We start from the raw sequence: 18,738 nt of genomic DNA on the forward strand, positions 1-18,738 counted from the left end.
CACAAGACAAGAAATATTTCTATTCCAGATCAATTTCATTTTAATTTTGATATATTATCTCTCAGTTCCCATATCAAACATAATTACAACAAATAAATGACATGATTATGCACACACAAAAAAGTAAACATCCATACAAGGACAAGTACATACATGTATATCAGAACAAGTAGGCTCTGTCACATTGTTCCGTGCATGCCTTGCCTGTGACTTGTGGGTGAATATTTTTGAAACCTGCAGGTAAGGATTGACAGTATCTCACATGCAGTTGCCCGCAGATGCGCACGCAAGTCTGATTTGCATGCACAAAAGTTTTGAACATGGTCAAAGCTTTGTTGCAGGTGAGTTGCAGGCTTGCACAGAATGATGTGAAAGGGCCTTAACAGAGAGAGAAAGGCATGGGGGTGGGGAGGGAGAGAGAGTTATGAAGAGAGAAGGTGGGAATGTAGAGACTGGAGAGAGAGAGAATGAGTGTGCAAGAGAGGGAGAGTCAGGTGGAAAGAGTAGGGGGGGGGGAGAGAGGGGAAAGGGTGTAGAAAGAAGGGGGTGTGGAGACAATAAAGGCTATCGGTGTGAAGGGAAAGAGGAAGAATGAGAGAAGGTGCGGACACTTATAGGAAAGGAAGAGGGAGAGAAAGTGGAGAAAGAAGGGGTATAGAAAAGAGCCTATTGAGAGAGAACGTGAGTGAAAGAAAGAACGGGGAGAAGGTTGGTAAGGGGAGGATGGATAAGAGAACAAGGAGGAGTTGGGTAAAATCAAAGGGATATGTGAGAAAGGGCAGTAAAGAAGAATAGTTTAATGGGAAGTGTTGGTGATGAGACTAAGCATCAAGAAAATATCAAAGGAAATATAAAAGGAAAGGATATTACAAATAGGAAGTAAAGTATATATACTATTCAAGAACAAATGCTATGTACATGTGCACCTTTAAATGTAAAAAAATAATCAAATTTCATGACTATCATAGCACTTTACCTAACCAGTAACTTCTTCAAGTATACAATTATATTCAACACTGTTGAAATATAAATTTTGAGCATAATACCAACTGGTGAGACTTTAAAAGCAAAAGGCATGTTGAAAATACACTTATATAGAAGAAAATAAAATGTGAAAAACACAAAAAGAGTAACAAAAAAGGTCCTTAACTCCACTATTACAGAAACATGTGACAAACATGTACATGTATTACATTTCACATTCAAGAGAAAATATCAGTACATCTAAATGTACATATATAACATGTACATTTACAATTGTACCATCCATTCTTTTTCTTTTATTGTATATGTTATGTAGTTTCCACATCAACATAAAAAAACACAGTATTTGATGGTACTACTATTAAAACAATGTATACCTGTGTGTAGGATACACACTTGAGCAAGTCATACCCATAATTATCTATTAGAGCAAAAAAGTAATAACATTCTTGACTATGAATACTACATAAGTGCTATTTGTGTACCCGTAGGAAACAACTGTCATTGTGGTTGGTTTAGTAGCAAGTGAGCACCTAACAGGCTGCTAGAAAAGCTATGAATCCAGCGACCAAGTAATAATAATTTTGAACCACTTTGAGCAGTCGTAGATTGATATTGTGCTATGTAAATAGTCAATTATTATTATCATAAAGAATTGATCTTTCATACATGTATGAATATGAAGCATTATGTCCATGAATGTGCATGTTACCCACCCTCTAAACAAAATTAACCTACACTTACATGTATACCTTACTTGTACTTTTCTTTCCAAGATTCAAACGAAAGGTATTTAAGCAGCATACATCTGTTTTGAAAATGGAAGCCCTGCTTTGTAAACATTACAACAAACCATTAAAAAACATGCATTAACCTAATGCACATGTGCATAAAAATATACATTTGTTCTTGTGCACTGCTAAAGCAAGAGTAATTACATGTATGCTACATGTGCATTATTGTCGGGTATTTGAAAATGTAACACTGATTTTTTATTTGTGTGCACTCCATTTAGCAATTCATTTTAAACCAAACATATACACTTGTTGAGATGCATGAAAAAAATAATAAATACATGTATAATCGGTAAGATAACCCGCGATACTATCAAGCATCAATAAATTTTATATGAAACCTATTCACTTTAATACTCCCACAAAGTTTCTCATGATAAGTACTGTAATACTACACATAGTTTTAAAGTGACCCTGTCGGTCCACATTTTAAGTATCTAGTGGAATCATCTTGGTAACAATTTTTTTAAGGTCAGAAAGATATTTTAAAATTGTTGTGGAAAAACGGTAAAAATGTATATTTCTATGGATGTTTGGAAAAAATAAGATCACTACAAAGTCTGCAAGTATCTCAAACTGACATTTTCAATGATGGCACTTATAATCATTAACCCTAAACTGACCGGGGGGGTTGAATCAACCCCCCCCTCAACATTTTCTGCGATCATTTCGCCGCGCGAAATTTTTTTACCGCACCACTCACAGAGTTTATACTTTTAAGTCTCACGCATCTTTTCAGACCAAATTTGCGACGCCCGGGTACGCGGTTCCGAAATTACGCAACATTTTGTAAGTGCATGTCTGACCAAAAATTGTTCCAAAACGTGATTTTGTGTACAAAGTCAATGCAAATTGAGTTTTCTCATCTTCTTCATAAAGATATGATTATTTTTGCTTTTAATAGCTGAAATCAATTGATTTTAGCATAATTATGCTTCAAAAAGGTTGTGCAATAAATCTAGTGAAAAAAAAACAAAGAAAAACAAAAGGTTGAAAAACAATGAAATACATAAGAAATTCATAAAACAATAAAATACATAGGAAATTGATTTCCAAACCAAGTTTTTTCGATTGCGATTGTTAAGAATGCTACAAAGAATATTGTTACCAAAAATTAGCATTCTAGGAGCTTTATTTAGTGAATTAGAGCAAAAAGTATGATTTATGCATAAATTAGCATAATTAATTCACATAAAATAAAATCTCATTATTTTGGAAAATTTTACCATACAGCCTTTTAGATCACATCGCACACTACCAGCGTGAAAATTTTTTGCGGCGCTCGCGCGATCGGCGGCCGAGATCTCAGGGGGGGGTTGAATCAACCCCCCCCCCCCCCCCCAGCCACAGAACAGCCAAAAAAGCCCGGCCTAGTTAGGGTTAAAAAGTAGAGAAATAATCTAAAATGGACCTTATTGTGTCTCCACAGTGTTCTTTGGCCTATGGTAAAAAAAAAAAATTACTATCAGAAAAGAGACACCCTGATTATTTTCTCTATTTGGATATCTAGAGGGGTTCTGCATCTTATGTCAAATGGTATGCGGCCAAGTTTAAAACCTAAAACAACACTTTGTGTGATATGTTTGCAACACAAAAATCTCACACCAGGGTGCTTTATCAATTTCCTGGTTTCGAAAAAACATAATTTCATAGATCTATAGTACATGTTATCATGTAAAAATCCAATTCAAATTAATGTATTTTAAAGCTAACATCTGTAAATGTATGATTGTTTGGATTTTACCAGTACTTCTAAGAATCTTGTTTTCTTCATGATCAGAGAAGTGTCACCAACAAATTTCATTTTTATAGAAACTGAAAAAAGGTATAAATAGAATTTTAACTGAGGGTGATTGATACCCCTCCCATATACCATTACCATGGCAACCGTTTCCAACACATGGACAAAATATGTCTTGCATAGTTTTACCCGAAGACCAATTTGTGAGCTAAAAATCATGAGATTCGGTTAAAACAGATGGAGTACAATGTAGTTCAAACTGCAAGATTTTTGCCTAATTTTTGACATATACATTGTAACCATGGTAACATGATTTCTGACACACAACATTATATCTTGCACATCTTTACCTCAAGACCAATGTGTGCCAAATTTTATGAGAATTGGTTAAAAACTGAGGAAGTATAGTTTGAATTTCAAGATTTTTACCTTATTTTTGCCATAATTACCATGGCAAGACAATTTCCAACCCATATAAAAAATGTGTCTTGCACATCCTTACCCCAACACCGATATGTGTGCCACGTTTCATGAGAATTGGTTAAAAACCTGAGGAAGTAGTTCGAAGCGGACCGACCGCCCTGTCGTACACTGATTTCTAAACATGCCCTTCAAACTTTGTTTGGCAGGGGAAAAAAAAAACATTGTAAGGAACATTTAAAAAATATATGTCAAATATCAATTTTTAATGCTTATTTGTCAGGGATACTACAAAACAATTGAGACAAACTTTAAGAGTACTCTAAGCTCCCCCCAATGATTTATTGCAAAAAAAAAAAAAAAAAATTAAACATAAATGAGCATAATTTAACACCCAATAATATAAAAATAATTTTGGAAAAATTAACAATGCAGTTTTTAATATAGAAAACATTACAAGCGACATGCATATTGTACTGCTCTTTGCAGTATAGAAGGTTAATATTGGACATTATCAAATAATCAAAAGCAATAAAAATAATGATAATTGCACCAAAGCTTTCTTGTACATGTACAACATATGTACATGTAGCTGGAAAAGGATTGGCAAGATAAAAAAATTATAACATTAACTCATGAATATCATCACACTTCCATTTACAGGTAGAGTAATACTGTCAACTATACAATGCATGCTTTAAAGATTATTCCAAGAGCATGCACAAGTCATTTCAGGTCAATGATCATTCTCGATTCGATGCTAGATACCAACAACATTAATTAAGCAATGGTATATATACTGTATATTATACAGTGTATGAAATACATGTACATGACCAATAAAGGCTCTACTGGATTTCCATAGTCAAAATTAAATACAAATGAATGTAGATGCAGTACCGTAAACAATGAGAAAGTATGTAAACCCAAGTTTAATTGTCACTATTTCATCCTAGATCTAGATCAGGGTCACGTAATAAACACAAAAAAAAGATTAGTGATTAATTGTACGCTTGATTTTCACGATTGATAGTACACTGTAGTCAATGCAATCAATCATAGAAAAATGTTCTGCTAAGCTTTGTGTTACGGGACCCTGGCAGAGTTAACTAAACGGAACTTTGTGAAATCTTGAAATCAAAGCTGAAAAACAATGACAATGAAGATTGCCAACACAGATGTTGGAGAGTGTATTATTATTGCTTGGACAAGGACACAGCATCTAGCAGGGATGCCATGCTTATTTTTCAGCAATTAAACATTTCTTCCAGAATAATTTTTTATTTATTTATGCATACTGTTACAGACATTTGGGTGGTCATTGTTTTGGATAGTCATTTTAAAATCATTACCAAAACTGGCATTGATCTTTAATTTGTTATCTATACATACATGTATCTCTCAATAGTCAATGAAATTATGTTAGAGATATTACAAATCAAGACTTAATCAGTTATTTGGACTGAATCAATCGCATTCTTGATTGTACATTGACTCTCAAATTACTAAGGAATAAAGAGTATGCTACAGATGACCAATCAAGGCTTCATTGGCTTTCCATAGTTATGATTAATCAAAATCAACGGCACCCTTGATTACACATCGTCTCGCAAGAGCTATGGAATACAGTTTACTGTATGCTATAGATGACCAATCAAGGCTTCATTGGCTTTCCATAGTTGTACATCGACTGTCAAGAGCTAAGGAATAATGGGTATGCTATAGATGACCAATCAAGGCTTCATTGTCTTTCCATACTTATGATTAATCCCAATCAATCACATCCTTGATTACACATCGTCTCTCGAGAGCTAAGGAATACAGTGTACTGTATGCTATAGATGACCCATCAATTACGCTTCATTGGCTTTCCATAGCTGAAATTCATCTGAATCAATCACTCTTCCTGAAGGCAATGTAAAATTCTCCAAAACGTGCATGCAGTGGAGACGATCGACCCAATAGCGCAATAGTTGATTAGAACCACCAGTTAAGTGTTGGAATTGATGACCTTACACAGTCTGCATGGATGCAATCATAGCATTCACAGCAATGTCGCCAATCATGGATCAACCTTTTGAAGGATGTTCCATGTTCTGAAAAGGAAAAAATTGTAAGATTCTCCAATTCAATTCATAAGTCATGTCATATGATATACCAGCTGAGGAAACGATAAGAATTCAAAGGTTTATTAAAAGGTATTTTCCGAGTGTAATTAAGTTAAGTGTTAACTATTAACAAATAATACCAAGTGATAAAAGTACTAAATCATAAATCAAGTTGATGAACATATTGATGAATGTAATATTAATAGAGTGAAACCTGTCGATGTCTATAATGACCACTGAACATAGATGAAAAAAGTTGTTTTTTAGAGCAGGTGTTTTGCTATACTAAACAAGTTCATGTAGAACATCTTTCAATGGGGACATCTATTAAAGGGAAACCAAATTTGTAGCCTACTGTACATAGACACTCCTTCTATACATGGGGTAACTAAACAACCGTGAAATAATAATTACATAAAATTCACAAATTATTGCAATCAAATCACCTACATGTTGTACATGTAAATGTCTTTTCTACAACATTTGTCACACTTCTCACAAATTCTGCTAAAAACTTAATGCATTATTACAGGCTTGTTTCTCTTGATATGGATTGTTACCATTTGATATACATGCAAATTTCCATTTACAGACATATAAATAAATGCTTATATTGATAAATAAATGTTTACCTGAGGTAAATGGATGCACTTGAGGATATTGCTCCAGTCACTTTGAAACACTGAATTCATTATTGAGCAGATCTAGATCGTGTCTGTCGGCAGCATCGTATAACTGTACCTTGCCCATGAGTGATACAGCCATACGTAGTGTACTCCAGATATTCTCTGACATCTGGGACTTTTGGCCCTGTGGTCCGTGGCCGCTGCGCTGAAGGTTCAACGCTTGGAGGAAGTGCTCAACAGCTTGTCTGGAAGAAAATAATAAAGATTGGTTGTTTGTCATGCTCCTCGGAAAATTGTAAGTACCCCTATACCGTTTTGGATGTCTGTATCTTACAGCTTAAAGAGACAACGATTATAACAATTTTACAAGTTTTTATTAAAGCCAAGTACAGGTGACGAAATTATTAATAGTGCATCCCTTAGTTCTTCTAAGAAAAAAAATCGTTATCTCAAATCACACGCTTCATATCTCCTAAAATTGAATATTTATGATAATGTACCCCCTTAAAATTACCATTATAGGCCTAATTACTTTCTCTTTTGGCCTTTGGTGGCTTGCTCTTTATCTTCTCTTTCTTATACTCAGTTTGTTTCCTCTTGTGCTGTTGTATATTCTGCTCCATTATTATTTTGAGCATTCCTAATCTGGCAAATATTAGTTCAATTTCATTTGTTGAAGGGGCCACAAACTAAAAGCATTTACTTTTTATTTGATCTGTCTATTACCACAGACATTTATATTGTATGATAATTACTATTAAATATTTTGCTATGTTTACTCGTGAAGAAAACTATTATTATGTGTGTGTATACATATATAAGTATATACATACAGACATTCATACAACACTAATTATGTTATCAAGTAGCAAAAAAAGTACTCTCCTCTCAAAAACAGTTTAGTTTCTCAGTATGAATGAAATTGCAGGCTAATTCATTCTCTGTATTATTAATGGTCATCTCAAAATATAATTTTTTTAGACTATTTACTTATAACTCACAGTCAACGAGAAACCAAACAAAATGTCCCTCTTTAATTACAAACATTTTTGCGACACCCTACCCAGTCCTCAACTGTCCACTCACTTGTGTGCACCGAGGTTGACACAGCTGATACCGAGATTATATCTTGATCGGACAAACCCAGGGGCAATTTCCAGAGCTCTATGGTAGGCATCTACAGCCTCCTCGCTCCGCCCACTGTTGGCGAGCGTTGCTCCGAGACGATTCCATAGCAAGGCATCCTGAATACGGAGGGAAGCACATAAGGAGGATCATGATGTAAACGTGGGTAGTCAAATTAATTTTGAGTAAATGTTTTATCAAGGCAAATTAATTATTTCTTTATGTTTTTAATCTAGTTGAGATAAACATAGACGACAGATGGGAGATGGAAGATGAATGATAGATCATATGTATACAAGCAAAAAGGTGTTTTAATAATAAACAGAGAAAAAAAATAAAAAGCAGGTCTATGTAGCCTATTGGTGATTTCAATACATGTAGGTACAATGTACTCATACATGCTTTATTGTTTGTTCAATTTCCAAACTTAGACCTTTCTGCTTCACTCATTTTAATTCTTCTTAAAAAAATTCCATCTGGGTTGACTTAGAACCCCTACAAGTAAACTTTTAACATTGTTTTATGGGGTTTCCTTTTTCTACAAGCATTGGCTAATACATGCATATCAATTCTTGCAACATGTCCACACATACAAGAATTATTAGATGGCGACAATTTTGTAAATTAAGTACCACTGTCCTATCTATTGACTTTACGGTACATGATTTGAGGAAGTGGGCAGTATCCACCTCCCTTTTATCCCAAAATTACGACCATATTTGAATTCAGAAGAAAATAATGCAACAACTTGAACATTTATTTACCAAAAGCTCACAAATAGTGTATATGGGACTATATATATGGCACGTGAAGGCATGTACAATTCCCTACATGTGTAAGACCATCTAGAAGTGACATTTCTTTGTTTTGTAGTTAATATTACGCATACGTTTTATGCTCTCAAATAAAAATGGCTTTGGAAAATTATGAAGTGAAGTAAGAATTAAACAAGAGTGTTGCTAAGGCGAGCGCATAATACGCCCGCCTGTAACACAGAAAATGGAGTTATTGGTCAAGGAAGAAAAATGGAAGGTGGCCACTTCACCTCTGATCTTCGGACCTCAAAATCAATAGAATTCCTGGGATCTACTGTATGCTAGTATCATACATACCAAATTATATGACCCTCGGTTAAGTTAAACTGAAGTTATCACGTTTACAAGGACTTCAGAAGGGTAAGATGAAAACATGTCAGTGTGACCTTGACCTTTGGACCTAAAAATTAATAGGCTTCCTTGGATCCATGCTAGTATCATACACACTAAATTATATGAGCCTAGGTTACTGAAGTTATTGCGTGTACAAGGACTGCAGAAGGGTAAGATGAAAACATGTCACTGTGAACTTGACCTTTGAACCTCAAAATCAATAAGCTTCCTGGGATCCATGCTAGTATTCATTAAACACACCAAAAAGAAAAGTGGACGGACACCGAGCATGATACCATCATACCCCCCGTCTAGGACGGGCGTATAAAAATGGGGAATTTAATATATAATGGAATTCTCCTGGTGAATGCGGACCTACCTCAGGTCTGGCAGAGAGAGCAGATTTAAAGCAGTCAACGGCTTTGTCATACTCCTGAGAAAGATTGAAGAGTACCCCTAAACCATTCTGGATGTCTGCATCTACAGCTTCCGGTGACTTCCTAGCAGCCTCTATATACATATCTTGAACACTTTTATGTAGTGACCTACATGAGGAATTATGATAATAATAATTACAATAACAATAATAGTAATAATAATAAAAATGGAGAAGTCTCACCTGCATTACGCGATTCAATATAGCAGCAGCGCTGACTTTCAAAATGACTATAAAATAATTATTAAAAAACACCATTTATACAATACTATGCTACTACGCTCATTGACCCTAAATGACATTTGACCTTGATCAAGTGACCTACGACTTGTGCAAGATGAGCAATGATACTGGATTACCCCTATGTCCACATTTCATTAACTACATCCATAAACTTTCAATTATGATGGTAATACAACAAATACCCCCGATATGACCAAAGTTCATTGACCCTAAATGACCTTTGACCATGGTCATATGACATGAAACTCGCACAGGATGTTCAGCGATACTTGATTACTCTTATGTCCTAGTTTTATGAACGAGATCCATAAACATTCAAAGTTATAATAGTAATCCAACAAATACCCCAACATGCCCAAAGTTTGATACTACGATTGCTTATTTCTTCTACTCAATTTTTCACCACCATGAAACTCTTACACATCATGCCCAAAGTTCATTGACTCAAAATGACCTTTGACCTTGGTCATGTGACCTGGAACTTAGATGTTTATCAATACTTTATTAACCTTATGTGTAAGTTTCATGAACTAGGTCCATATACTTTCTAAGTTATGATGACATTTCAAAACTTAACCTTAGGTAAAGATTTCGATATTGAGTCCCCCAACATGGTCTAAGTTCATTGACCCTAAATGACCTTTGAGCTTGGTCATGTGACCTGGAACCAAGGCAGGATGTTCAGTAATACTTGATTTCCCTTATGTCCATGTTTCATGAACTAGGTTCATATCCTTTTCTAAGTCATTTCAAAAACTTAACCTTAATAGGTTAAGTTGAGTCAACTCACAAGGACATCATTGGTGATGTCAACTCATGTCGAGCAGCTGTTGCACCATCTGGATCACCTCCCTCCGGTTTGACAAGACCTGAATACTTGGAATTTGAAGAGATCCACTGTTTTAAAATGTCTAATGCTTTATTGTGCATAGCCTCATTGGTGTAGCTCACTGCTAGGGCCATCAGTGCTGAAGGATTGGCTGGACTCAATTCTAAGCATCTGTAAAAATCAAAAGGAATCCATATGTTGTCAACGTGTTTCATCATCAAAACCTGTGTACAGTTTGGTAGAAAGAATATCAATAATGTGAATTATACTGGAGTAAGGTTCCTTCAGTCATGTGGATCCCTTGATGGCTTTGCACACAGTCCAAGGATAACCCTATGGTCTAACCACCTTGAGTCTGTGATGCACGAGCACTCCTGTGGACCTAGTGAATCACTCTCCCCAGGTTCAAGTGAGGAATAACCAACCAGGGGGGTGTTTCACAAAGATTTAAGTATGACATAGAGTCGCAATTAAATGTCTAGTTGCGTGCGGTATAAAAGTCATGACCGCATTGGTCAGATCATGCCAAGAGGACGTGCACTACTGCGTATTGATCAATAAGATTTCATATCGTGTATGCGTAGGCATTTAAGTGTGGCACTAATTAGCCATACTCTTTGTGAAACAACCCCCTGGTCATGTCTTAATCGCCTACGGTCTAGAACATGACGGCACAAAGTCCTTACATGGAAATTGGGCTGCAGTAGGAATGGAGACACTACATATGGGGAGGATCTGACGATGCATCACCTTTTGGTCTGCCCCCGACTACAAGCAATGTACTTCCAGATATCTAGAGTCTTTCAACCGCAATGCCAGATCTTGCATCAACATAGGACAGGAAGGACTTGTGTAGTGACCCAAAGACCTTCCAATCTAACAACAGTGAGGTAGACTTTGAATCTTTGTCTGCTTTTCATTCTTTGTGAAAATTGTAATTTTTTTTAGGTTTCTCCTACCTCTATGTACCACCCTGTCTCAGTAATAACTTCATTTTTCCTTGAAAATGATATGACATTTTCAGCTAATTCTGTTTGTGAACTGGTTTTATAAAAAAACAGAAAATCAAAACATAGATATTTTATTTGATAGGGAACCCAATCAAAATACAAAGTATACATGCAATATCTTAGTCATTTTTTATCCGCCAAAAAGTTTTATTTTCACTTTTTTTACTACTTTAATTCAATACCCCTTGAAAGGTAGGGAGCTAGACCTCAGGAAATGTTTCATAAATTACATTGTTAGAGAAATCACTATTTTTTTTTGGAGCGAATTGGAAGCAAGGATTACACTAGCTTATAACAGTGAAAATCACTGACTACCAGTACTTATTTTGTGAAATGCTTCCCTGAATTCTGAACTAAAGCTTAACTATAGTCTAAACTAGTTTATCTATGGTAAGCTAAATGTGGCATGATGAGTATCAGTTCTTTACAACAATACATCTTGCACTGAAACCATGAATTGCTGAATTGGAATGACAAAGGATATAATTTTCTTTACCGACATAAAGAAAGACTACTGTTAACATTTATAAGAAACATACAGTGAAAACAAAGTTTGTATATTGTTAGCCTCTTGTTATTTTAGGAGAGACCTAAAGCATGGCTCAACTCAAGTCAGACTTCAGAATAAGCGATTCATGTCTTACTTTCTTAAGGCCGATATTGCTGCTTGTTCCTGCTCATTTTCTGCTTGAGTTGTTCCGAGATACTGCCATGCCTGAAGAGAAATAGGTAAATAAATAAATAAATATATATATAAATTAATAAATCAATAAATAAATTAATTAATTACACAAAAATAAATGAAAAAAAAAATCAATAAATAAATTGATTCATTAATTGATTCATTTAATTTAACATATGCGCAGCTTCCCACATCAAATATGTTCAGTTAGTCCGGGTTATAATTGAGCAAGGTGCCACACGGCAAAGGAGAAATTTTCATATAGTGCCTCTAGACCAATTTTTTACGCTGAATATGAATATATGAGGTAACCAGGCTGTATCCTGAAAATTAACCTGTGAGGGTGCTTTTTTCAAAATGGCCGCCAAATTTTCAGAACATTTGAATTTTCGTTCATAGATTTTGACATAAACATTCCATTGTCACAAAATTAGTGTCATATGAAAGACAAATAAATTTCCTACAATTTGGTACCATTTATAGGGGATAAGTAAGTCATTTGGCTGAGATTTTAAGTAGAAAACTGCATTTTTTGTCATCTTTTTCCAAAAATTGAAAATTTTGCAAATACATGATTTTATATAATTCTAAGAAAAATGAATCAATTATCTTGAAATGTTCCAAAAAACTTTATTGATATACTATTATCATGTGGATGAAATTCCAACTCTATATCATTCTTCTTATCAAATTTATAAGGTATCAAACTTGAATACTTCAATTTCAGATATGTCGCTTTTTGTATGCATTTCCATAGACTAATACGTATAACATGTATAATATGTATAATGTATAGTTACAAATTAAATGCAATTATCTCTGCTCGTTAATCACTTAGATAGTTAAAAGTAGGCTTTTCTCTATCAGCTACATAAAACAAAATGTTGGCACATCAAGGCCTAACACTCTCATGGGGTGGGGGTGTCGAAGCCCCCCCCCCCCCCCTTGGCTATATCATGTTGTTGTATATTGCCTATTTGTTGAAAAAAATCACTGTTTTTTGGAGCACCCATTGAAGCAAAAACAGACATTTCTACTATACAGTACAGCCACTTTGATTGCTTTGAAACCACTTGGATAGGAAAGAGTAGGCTTTGTTCTACCAGCTACATCCAAAGAAGTGGAACATCGAAGCCTACCCCTCTCGGGGGGGGGGGGGGGGGCTTTTGCTTAATATTGCATATTTATTTGAAAATTCACAAATTTTGACCCAACATTGAGGCCAAAGAGCATTTGTGCTTTGTTGTACACCCCATTTTATTGATTTGAAACCACTTAGGAAAGAGTATAGTTTGTTCTACCAGCTACATATAAATAAGCACTGGCACATCGAACCCTAGCCCTCTCAGGGGCTGTCTAAGTCACCCCCCCCCCCCTCTATATCAAGTATATTGCCGATTTATTGGATATTTCACCATTTTAGATCACCCATTGAGGCAAAAGCGCGTTCCTACTATATAGTACAGCCAATTTTATTTTCTTGCAATGACTTTGAGAAGAAAGAGTAGGCTTTGCTCTATCAGCTACATAAGTGTTGGCAAATCGAAGCCTAAATCCTTCAGGCGGCTTTAAGAAGTTACCCCACTAATTTTCGGTATTTGGCTATTTGTTGAAAAGTCACCATTTTGGAGCCCCCATTGAAGCAAAAAGGTGTCTCTGATATATAGTTCTGCCACTTTTATTGCCTTGAAACCATTTAGAGAGGAAAGAATAGGCTTTGCTCTATCAGCTGCATAATTTTGTGCTGGCAAATAAAAGCCTACCCCTTCCGGGGGCTGTCGAAATCAGCCCCCTCACCCCTTTGCGTTATTGCCTATTTATTGGAAATTCACAATTTTTGAGCCCCCATTGAGGTAAAGAGGCATCACCATTTTGGATCACTTTCACCATTTTGGATCACCCAGGGTGATCCAAAATGGTGAAATTTTATATAAGTAGGCAATATACATGATATAGAGGAGGGGGTGACTTTGACAGCCCCTGAGAGGGCTAGGGTTCGATGTGCTAGCGCTTATTTATGTAGTTGGTAGAACTAATTCTACTCTCACAAAGCAATAAAATACTATAAAGCACAAACACTTTTTTACCTCAATGTTGGGTCCAAAATGGTGAATTTCCAAATAAATTGGCAATTAGCAAAAGGGGGAGGGGTGACAAAAAGCGACATATCTGACATTGAAGTATTCAAGTTTGATACCTTATAAATTTGCTAAGAAGAATGATACAGAGTTGGAATTTCATCCATATGATAATAGTATATCAATAAAGTTTTCTGGAACATTTCAAGGTAATTGATTCATTTTTCTTAGAAATATGTAAAATCATGTATGACAATGACAAAAAATGCAGTTTTCTACTTAAAATCTCAGCCAAATAACCTACTTATCCCCTATAAATGGTACCAAATTGTAGGAAATTTATTTGTCTTTCATATGAAACTAATTTTGTGGCAATGGAATGTTTATGTCGAAATCTATGTACGAAAATTCAAATGTTCTGAAAATTTGGCGGCCATTTTGAAAAAAGCGCCCTCATGGGTTAATTTTCAGGATACAGCCTGGTTACCTCATATATTCATATTCAGCGTGAAAAACTGGTCTAGAAGCACTATATGAAAATTTCTCCTTTTCCATGTGGCACCTTGCTCAATTATAACCCGGACTAAGTGTTTCGTAAAATCTAACTAAGCTAATCATGTTTCAAAACATACATGTACATGTACCGGTACCTTTTTCGGCGTTCGAATTTCCCTCTGTCTCGAGACCTGAATGACATTTATATTTACGACCGGAAATAGGGGCATTGAACACACCCTTTGTTTGTCATTGAATCTGCACTTTGATATTGCCATTTGATTAATTGTTAATGTTGCTGTTTGAAGGTGAAAATCTGCATTGAGCAGGTCCTTAGCATCTCAAAGGTAGTTTTGTTTCTATAAACAAGGCAAGAACAGGCTAACAAAATAAAACTTTGTGAGGCTTCATTTAAATTTTTAGGCTAAAAATGTAATCATATATGTTGTTTTTCTTTAACTTTACCAAGGTAAGAACAGGTTAACAAAAAAAAAACTTTGTGAGGCTTCATTTAAACTTTTAGGCTAAAAATGTAATCATATATGTTGTTTTTCTTTAAATGGTGGCAAACAACTTTCTATGGCTTCATTTAATTAATTAACACTGATAATGAGCCCTTTTATAGTTTTGATTAATATCCCCAAAGTTCATACGAATGGATATGCCATAAAGAAGTGGTGAGGCGAAAGATATGAAATAAATAAAAAAATAAATTCAATTATTAAAACCCCCAAAAGACTGGGGGTGGGGCTTATCAACCCCTATCCACATTTTTGTAATGCATGTATTAATGTAGAAAATTTGCACCGCATTTTTCCTTTCCCTTCTCAAACAAACTTTTACACCAAAAATTGTGATGCCCGGGCACGCAAGCCCAAAACTATGCAACATTAAGTTGTATGTTAGACCCAAAATTGCTGAAAAGTTCATGTACAAATAAAATTAAATTCTATTTCTTGCCAAAATTAATAACAATATCATTACTTTTACCTTTTCTAATAAAAATCCAATGATTTCATGTTGTTTATGATAAATGAAAAGGAGCCTCCAAAATACCCTACTCTTATTACAGATAGCATGAAAATTTATTTTGATAGGGTGCTTGACAAAAGCATCTGGGTATTTTTTTCTTCATAATATCGATAGTATTAATCTGTATTGATTGTGTATACAGCGGGAGACTTGCAATATTTGCTTATACATGTATACAGTGCGTCCCAGAAAAAACGAAACCGAGATTAAGCGATGATTTATCATAACTTAATCACAAACACAATAGACAAATGACCTACCAATGTAAAGCTTAGAATCTCCTCTTTCATCTGATATTACTTAGATTATTCCTCGTTCACCCATGAGTGAGCAAAAACAATTTTAAGAAAGGATACCAAAAACTCATTTGGCGGGGGGTATCTGAATTTCAAAAGGAAAACCACATTTTTAAAAAGTTCAATATCTGCTCTTTAATTTGATACCTCAATTACAGAAAATGGTCAAGAAATAACAAAGTTCTGGTTAATATTTGAAATAAGGCTTGAATTTCAATAATTTCATAAAATGAAGAGGCTAGCGTTCAAACTCAGTCGACACTCCTTTTTGTCTACGATCAGCCATGCATCAAGTCTTTTGTTAACGATGCGATAGCTTCTGTGGGAAACCGGTGAAAACAGTTTATTTAATTAAATTATGGAAATTCAAGCCTTATTTCAAATAACCAGAACTTTGTTATTTCTTGACCATTTTCTGTAATTGAGGTATCAAATTGAAGAGCAGATATTGAACTTTTAAGACATGTGATTTTCTTGTTGAAATTCAGATACCCCCCGCCAAATGAGTTTTTGGTATCCTTTCTTCAAATTGTTTTTGCTCACTCATGCATGAAGGAGAAATAATATAAGTAATACCAGATGAAAGAGGAGATTCTAAGCTTTACATTGGTAGGTCATTTGTCTATTTTATTTGTGATTAAGTTATGATAAATCATCGCTAAATCTCGGTTTCGTTTTTTCTGGGACGCACTGTATAGTATTTCTCAAACAAACAGAAGAGACTTACTTCAACATGAGAAGGATTTTTCTGGACTTCTGCTTCGAAGAGAAGGACAGCATTCGCAAGATCTCCTTCTTTTAATTTCTTGAGACCTTCTTCAAAAGGTGAAGGATGATCAAAAAGATGGTTTTCACTCTCAAATGAATATGGCTAAAGGAAATCACAAAAATATAAATAGCAATTAATTAATATCGTGTAAAGAATAAAATGCTAACTGGAGGTTAGAAACCTCTCACGCAGTAACCGATTATTGTGCCTTAATTAAACCTATAATTACTTCGATCTATTTTTACAAGACACATGTACATGCGCATGCATATCCCTCATGCCGCTGGCAGTAGACTTTCATCCCTCAGGAAGCCGAGAAGTGAGAAAAGTTGGGAGGATGTTTGTTCTTCTCTCCGCTTGCTTGACAGGAACTGTTCAGGTTTTTGGGTGGCTTGAATAAAAAACAAACACTAGCCTAGAATGCAGCTTCGTACTACATGTAGACCAGGGCCCCGTCTTACAAAGAGTTACGATTGATCCAATCAATTGTAGCTCTATGGAAATCCATCAGTGTCATATTTTTTTTATGCAGGAAAATTTGCACAATGTCTTTTGTAAACAAAGAGAAGCACAGCAAATTTTCAAGAAAACAATGAATGCATAAATATACATCATAGTAAGAAAATATATTGAATAAACATGCATAATAGATGTTGATGTTCCTGGCTTTCCATAGTTGCGATTGATTGGATCAATCGCAACTCTTTGTAAGACGGGCCCCTGGTAGGTGTTTCTAAAACTGTGTAAAGTACAGTACCAGTAATTTCAAAGAAAGGATCACCAGTCGTTCATTACTTATGAAAAGCTTTACGAAACACCCTCCCAACCTTCCAAGTTTGGGGTGAGAAAAGCAGGTATTTTCTTAGCCTAGTTAATGCAGAGAATTTGAGACATGATAAAAGGTGATTTAGTACGAGGTTTAGAAATCTTTCATGAAAAAAAAATCTTAAAGCTAATATGGATTACCAAAGGGTGACATCGTAATTTTTTTTTAAATATGCATTTCAACATTTCCATGACGATATCTCTATCGAGCAGGATGAAAAATCTTCATCCAACAAATTTGACAAGGATCAATATATGGTGGCAAAAGATGTGGCTAATTGAATTCCTTATAGGCCCCACTGATATAAATGCAATTTGGCCTATCTCAACTCAACACAGATTAGGACAGGGCCAATTTTCACTGATTTCAATTGGGCTTGCTAGGTATTGGGCCAAGATGAACCGATTCCCTGCAAATTTGGGTTGTGAAGAATGTTCATCGTGGTCCACTGAGATATGGTATCAAAAACGCTGAAATACATGAAAAGTTTTTGGAGATGTCATCGCTTTGGCGCTCTTTAAACTCTTGTACCTGGTCACCAGTTTGATCAGCATGAAACTCATCCAGCCACGGGTGTTCTTCCCTTGATTCTTTCATACCCATATCCTCCCATTCCTTCTGCAATCTATCCCAGAATTCCTGGTCCGCGGGTACCGTCTTCTCCTGGTCAAAGTCCCGAGCCCACTCCTCGGCTGTGTACTCCTGATATAATAGAAATATTATACATGTACCTTGTAAAACAAACTTCTCAGTTAATCAACGCGCTGCTACACATTTGTAAAATAATTTGCGTAGGAGCAACATCCTTAACCCATTGCCTACTGGAGCTGGTGGTCCATGTACAAAACGTGTGTGGATCATAGAATTCAATAGCAAATGGGTTAAATAAATGAATGATAACTAATATAGTAATCATGTTGATACATGTAGGGCAATGAGATACATGTGCAACTATTATTAGTAAATAGACCTGAGCTGGTGGGTGTTTCATAAAGCTGTTCGTAAAGTTACGAACGACTTTACGCAAGACTGGAACATGTTCTTAGGTCATAACTCAATAGGGATATCACATACATGTAGCACAAGAAAGGATCAC

The 18,738-nt window shown here is 35.3% G+C and overlaps 1 protein-coding gene across 2 annotated transcripts in view; it reads right to left on the reverse strand.

Annotated features, from left to right (window-relative positions):
- Nucleotides 1–16: 16 nt before the first annotated feature.
- The window catches only part of LOC129276728 (peroxisomal targeting signal 1 receptor-like), a 40,544-nt gene continuing 21,822 nt past the window's right edge, over nt 17–18,738 (reverse strand). For both annotated transcript variants that reach the window (XM_064109211.1, XM_064109212.1), the window contains exons 9-16: nt 18,174–18,344; nt 16,775–16,918; nt 12,109–12,179; nt 10,416–10,625; nt 9,326–9,491; nt 7,760–7,917; nt 6,680–6,918; nt 17–6,035 (exon numbers count right to left, since the gene is read on the reverse strand). In XM_064109211.1, coding sequence (XP_063965281.1) covers nt 6,717–6,918; nt 7,760–7,917; nt 9,326–9,491; nt 10,416–10,625; nt 12,109–12,179; nt 16,775–16,918; nt 18,174–18,344 — 1,122 coding nt within the window. In that variant the 3' untranslated portion in view covers nt 17–6,035; nt 6,680–6,716. The remainder of the gene's footprint in view (nt 6,036–6,679; nt 6,919–7,759; nt 7,918–9,325; nt 9,492–10,415; nt 10,626–12,108; nt 12,180–16,774; nt 16,919–18,173; nt 18,345–18,738) is intronic.

This window comes from Lytechinus pictus, chromosome 14 (genome assembly GCF_037042905.1).
Source record: "Lytechinus pictus isolate F3 Inbred chromosome 14, Lp3.0, whole genome shotgun sequence".
Taxonomy (NCBI): Eukaryota; Metazoa; Echinodermata; class Echinoidea; order Temnopleuroida; family Toxopneustidae; genus Lytechinus; species Lytechinus pictus.